Here is a 6,000-nt window from a genome sequence, read left to right on the forward strand (position 1 = left end):
GGACAGCACAGAAGACACTGTTATAGACATAGCCTATACACATGATATCTTCCTCTCAGAGGAATGAAACAATAATCAGCTTGCACTCTGGAATTTTGGATGTTTGGATTGAAGAAAACACTATTACCTTACCCTTAAAAACCAATTACAACCTCCTAATTTAAACGTAATAACCCCCTACTTTAAATTAAACTCTAATGTACCCTGAGCTTGCCGATTAAGGTGTTTAACCCCCGACTGAAATGAAGGCATGTTTAAGGGATTTACAATGTTTTAAGATACAAGAGTTTTATTTGTCACGGCATACAAGTATACAATAAAATGCGGGGGGTAAGTACCCCTGTATTTGTATTAAGGAGTGTGTGCATAGATTACAGCATTGTTAAGGCATATTAAGGTATGATTGTTCCCTAGTGTTCACCATGTACTGTCTATCCATGTAACACACATGTGGTAACTTCTCCGACCTCTCTGATGAATAAATCCATGTGATAAATGGACTGCATTTATATAGCTCTTTTATCCAAAGCTCTTTACAACTTATGCCTCACATTCACCCATTCACTCATACATTCACACACCGATGGCGGAGGCGACCATGCAAGGTGCCAATCTGCTCATCAGGAGGAGTTAGGGGTTAGGTGTCTTGCTCAAGGACACTTCGACACACTTCTGATTACCAGATGACCGCTCTACCTCCTGAGCCACTGTCGCCCCCATATGTGTATAGGGGACATTGTATCTAGAAGTGGTATAAAGATGAATTAACTAAAACGAACTGAAACCTACTCCACAGTGCAGTCTCAGCTTGTATAGAGATGAGCTTTGTCCTCATTGACTTTTGCATTCGTTTGTGGCCAACAGTGATGCCACAGATTACTTGTAAAAATAATCTGATTACTGATTACTGATTACTCCTTTAAAAAGTAATCTAGTTACTTTACTGATTACTTGATTATCAAAGTAACTTATTTACTTTGAAAGTAACTAGGTTACGAAGTTGTCGTCGTCCCCCCTGCTGCTGCCACAACATAAGAATGACAACATTTTTTTTTCTCTCTCTCTCTCTCTCTACCAAATCCATTCTGAGACAACGGACTCAGTGCGTACTCCGCAAGTCGCGCGTAACATGAATCTCTCTCTCACTCTCACTCTCTCACTCTCTCTCAAGTAGCCAAATTACACTATAAAACAAACTGGATAGTTTATTTAACTTCATGCTGAAGCCATTCTAAAATCAGCTATAAACGTAAACATGCGTGTGTGGCTGTGTGTGTGCGTGCACGAGCGCACATCCCATCTCCAGTCTAGCTGACTGTACCCCTGGCTCTCTTATCATCAGCATTATGAGATAGTAACTAAATAGTAACACACAGCCACTTGGAAAAGTAACTGTAATCAGATTACTGGCTTGTAAAAAGTAAGTAAGTTAGATTACTATTTACTGAAAAAGTAATCAGATTAGAGTAACTAGTTACTTAGTAACTAGTTACTGGCATCACTGGTGGCCAACTAAGTGGAGCTGTGGGCACATCTAGTATGAGGAACATGGATTGTACCGAGACAGGAACAACATGGATTGTACCGAGACAGGAACAACATGGATTGTACCGAGACAGGAACAGCATGGATTGTACCGAGACAGGAACAACATGGATTGTACTGAGACAGAAACAGCATGGATTGTACCGAAACAGGACTCTGCCGAACAACAACATCATTAACTAAGTAGAAAATAGGCCTCGAGTTCCAAAATTGCGAACCATCCCTTTAACTCTTGCATGATTGAGATTCATAGTAGTGGTTAATGTAATGCTCGTTTATCCAGTCAATGCTCATGAATTTCCTTTTGAATCAACACACTGACAACTGGAATCCCTACCCTAAGCCATCAATCAATACCAGACTGACCAAATACCACAACCAGTAATGGAGTAATAGATCCAAGAGGATTCCGTTTAATCATTTAAGTCGTCATAACAAACCTCAATATATTGCATGTCTTTTGTGGGGGTGGGGGGGGGGTATTTTCGTCCGGGGGGTTTCTAAGCTCGCGCCTGGGCACCAAGGGCACATGATAAACATTAACCACGTCGTAAATTGCAGAGGGAAGGATGAAGAGAGGGGCCTGCCGCCCGGCCATGAAGAGAGGGGCCTGGCCATGCGTCACTACATAATTATAGACTGTACACCTGACTGGGCATATATACAAGGCAAGGGGACCACGTTATTTGTGGTGTGGTAAAGTGGCCACTGCTGCCACTGCTGATGACCGGTGTCACACACACACACACACACACACACACACACACACACACACCCCATCGTAATGTATTAGAATTAGGATCACTTATATAAAGTTGATTGAGGCAAATTGTTCCGAGTCCCAGATTGATGGCACCAGAGATGTCATTCAATGCATCAGCTTTTCAAAGGACACAAAGAAATGCAAAATTTGAGATGTAATAAAATAGAAATGTCATTCTATAATCTGGATACCATACACTGTATGGTATCCAGTTTATAGAATGACATTTCTTTTTTGGCATACAGTTTTAATGGGTTACATTGTCTATAATCTGGATACCATACAGTTTAATGGGTTACTTTGTCTATAATCTGGATTAGGGGTGTAACGGTACACAAAAACCACGGTACGGTACGTACCTCGGTTTTGAAGTCAAGGTTCGGTACGGGTTTTCGGTACAGTGGGGGAAAGTTTGGCTTTCCATGTTCCACTCAGGGGTGATGTAGTGTGCAGTAACTAATTGTACTTGTAGGGCTGTCAACGAATATTCTATATTGAAATGAATAATCGACTTGTAATTTTTTTTTTAAATAATAATAATTACATTAGATTGTGAAAAAAACAGCCCCCGGTGGGCGGTTGTTAGTGGTTAACATACAGTTGTATTTGTTCGGTACACTACACAGCCGTTCGGTACGGTACGGTACACAACTACACACTGAAGCGGTTCTGTTCGGTACGGATACGTGTACCTTTACACCCCTAATCTGGATAGATACCATACAGTTGAATGGGTTATTTTGTCTATAATATGGATACTATACAGTCTAATGGGTTACTTTGTTTATAATCTGGATACAATACAGTTTAACGTTACTTTGTCTATAATCTGGATACCATACCGTTTAATGGGTTATTTTGTCTATAATATGGATACCATACAGTTTAATGCTACTTTCTCTATAATATGGATATTGGATACGATACAATTTTACATGAAACCAAGTCAGAAATCCTGGTAGCCTATACTAGCATGGTAAAGGTTATATATTACCATCATATAATCCAATTGAAACCATGATGCTGATGGTAATAGCATGGTATTTCTATCGTATTTTGGTCACTAGTACCATCATCATGAATGAAAATACTATGATATTTTTTTCATAAAGGTATAAGCAGGCAATTAACATGCTTCTCCAATGTAGAATAAATGAATGCATTTAATGAATAGACCTTGAGGCTCTCATCTGTCCTCACACACACACCACTGGGGCATTGGTGCAAAGAAGACACAGACACAGATGCTTAGTCTACAGAAAACTAAATTAGACAAGGCACACACGCAAATGCATGGACAAAAACATAGCCACCATGTATGCCGGTGCAGGAGACTCTTTCTGGTTGGTCATGAGTTCATCTGTGGTGTGTATATACCCTCCAGGCCACCATGCCCCCTGGCCATTATATACAGTCTGGAATAAATGAATCCATGAAAGCTTTAGGTCCAGAGACTAAGGGCGCCTTACAACGTACATGAGATCTATTTAGGTCTCTCTATATGCGAGAGGGTGTGAATGGACCCGTGCGGATAATATACAGTATCGCAGATCACTTTTATTATCACTCGCCTCTCTGACGTAACGCTGTGTAGACTATGTTTGTCAATAAAACAGACTGTGCATTTATTGATGTGCATTGACTAAATAGAAGTTACACAAGCACCTGTATCAACTTGGCTCTAGTCGGTATATTGTATCTCAACTTGGCTCTAGTTATCTAGTATCAACTTGGCTCTAGTCGGTATATTGTATCTAGTATCAACTTGGCTCTAGTTATCTAGTATCAACTTGGCTCTAGTTATCCAGTATCAACTTGGCGTAGTCAGTATATTTTTTTTATTAAAGTGAATACAACTGATCTATTTGAGTGTCAAGAAAATGCATAACCTCACACATCTCGACACCTATTTAGATCACATGTACGTTGCAAGGCAATCTCTGGACCTAAAGATGTCCCTGTGGATTTATTTCCGACTGCATGCCAGGGGGGCATAGCCTGGACGGTCTTCTGGCTACAGGCGACTGGCTATTATGATGCTGATTTGTTGCTCAACGCATAACCGAAATAATATTCCTCTGATTTGTGATCAACAGGTGCGAGACAACATGTGTATTTCCCACAGAGACACAAACGTGCATGCATGTTGTCCAGGCCTGCATCTACTTAACACGTAGGTTAAGGGTCTGTGTATTTAATTCTCAGAAAAATAGGTCTAAGATTCATAATTGCTGTTTGGGTTGAAATTTGATGACATACTGTAGAAGACGAGCAAAGCCCCGTTAGATCCCTGTTTTGGTCCTGGCTCAGTCGTAATAACCACAGTCAGACACACATTTCAAAACTCGCAGTTGCAATGTGCGCGGGTCAAATGATTGAAAATAAAAACCAAAATTCCTTACCATTGTCAACTCCCATTTCCCCATTTCGTCCCGTCGTTTATGGAGAGATATTTTCCATCTTGATGAGAATTAGCAGGTGAAACCAAACATCAACATCCACTTCGCACAAAAGCGCGTCTGAAACTTTAGTTTAAGGCTGCATCTTGATATAAAAAATAATATGTTTCTAAATTATTTTGTTTCGAACTACATTCATGCGTGTCATTTAAATTACTAAGATTTATTTTTCACCCCTGAAAAAAGATCTGCTACATTTTATGTCCGCATACAAATGTGGATTTTGTCATCATTAGTCAGAAAGAGCTGCGCACAACATAAATCAATTAAAGGCGATGCCGGCGCGCGTCACACTTATTTAATTCCCCCCTAAACTACTATACTCGACACACACTTCACACGCAAGTTAGCAGCCGCTTGACAGCCGCACCTGAAACTCACTGCGCTTTATACTGTGGGCGCGGCTTCGGGAGTCACGTGCTCTTGTCGGGCCGGTGTGTGAGGGCGTGCCTTCACAATACAGTGAAATAATTATGTTTTTAAAAGCAAGTTGTAGGTTACATCAAGGGCGGGGCTAGGGGGTGGCTACTTGGGCTCAAGCCCCGAATGTTTTCTGAAAAGCCCCGAATCTACTTAAAAAAAATAATATATATATATATATTTTTATATATATATATATATATATATATATATATATATATATATATATATATATATATATATATATATATATAAAAATATATATATATATATTTGGACAATTAATCATTGTTACATGAAAATATGTTTGCACCAGATTTAGCAGAAGTTTCAAGTTTCTTTAATAGTTGTCATACAGAAGTACAGAATACTTTCATACAAAATGCTTCTTACTGTTACGCTCCAGAGACTGTGCTGGACAAGATAGTATCAAATAACATAGTATAGCATGTAATTTAGAAGTAGAAAATGAGGTCACAGTGTTCAGTATAGACATATGTACAATGTTCGATGCAGAATAGACGTAACTGAGTTACCATATAATATACAATAATATGCAGTGTACTAATGTACAGTACTATATAGTGCCAAGCAGAAATGGGATGAGGTACAATTTAGGTACAATTTACAGTAAGGTGTACGAGTTGTAGTGCAATCCTTCATCAATAAATATAAAGTGTGGGGAGTGGGTGCTACAGTGTGTTTGTTTAAAGTGAGTGTGTGCTATAAAGTGTGTGGAGTGGGTGCTACAGTGTTTGTTTAAAGTGAGTGTGTGCGTGTGGATGTGTGTGCTATGTGCGTTTGATGGTTGTT

At 39.5% G+C, this 6,000-nt stretch overlaps 1 protein-coding gene across 2 annotated transcripts in view; it reads right to left on the reverse strand.

Moving 5' to 3' along the window:
* The window catches only part of LOC311240997 (ral guanine nucleotide dissociation stimulator-like 1), a 47,336-nt gene extending 42,242 nt beyond the window's left edge, over nt 1-5,094 (reverse strand). For both annotated transcript variants that reach the window (XM_084329641.1, XM_084329640.1), the window contains exon 1: nt 4,711-5,094. In XM_084329641.1, coding sequence (XP_084185767.1) covers nt 4,711-4,734 — 24 coding nt within the window. In that variant the 5' untranslated portion in view covers nt 4,735-5,094. The remainder of the gene's footprint in view (nt 1-4,710) is intronic.
* Between the last annotated feature and the right edge of the window lie 906 nt (nt 5,095-6,000).

Source organism: Notolepis coatsorum, assembly GCF_963971535.1.
Source record: "Notolepis coatsorum genome assembly, chromosome: 14".
NCBI classification, from domain to species: domain Eukaryota; kingdom Metazoa; phylum Chordata; class Actinopteri; order Aulopiformes; family Paralepididae; genus Notolepis; species Notolepis coatsorum.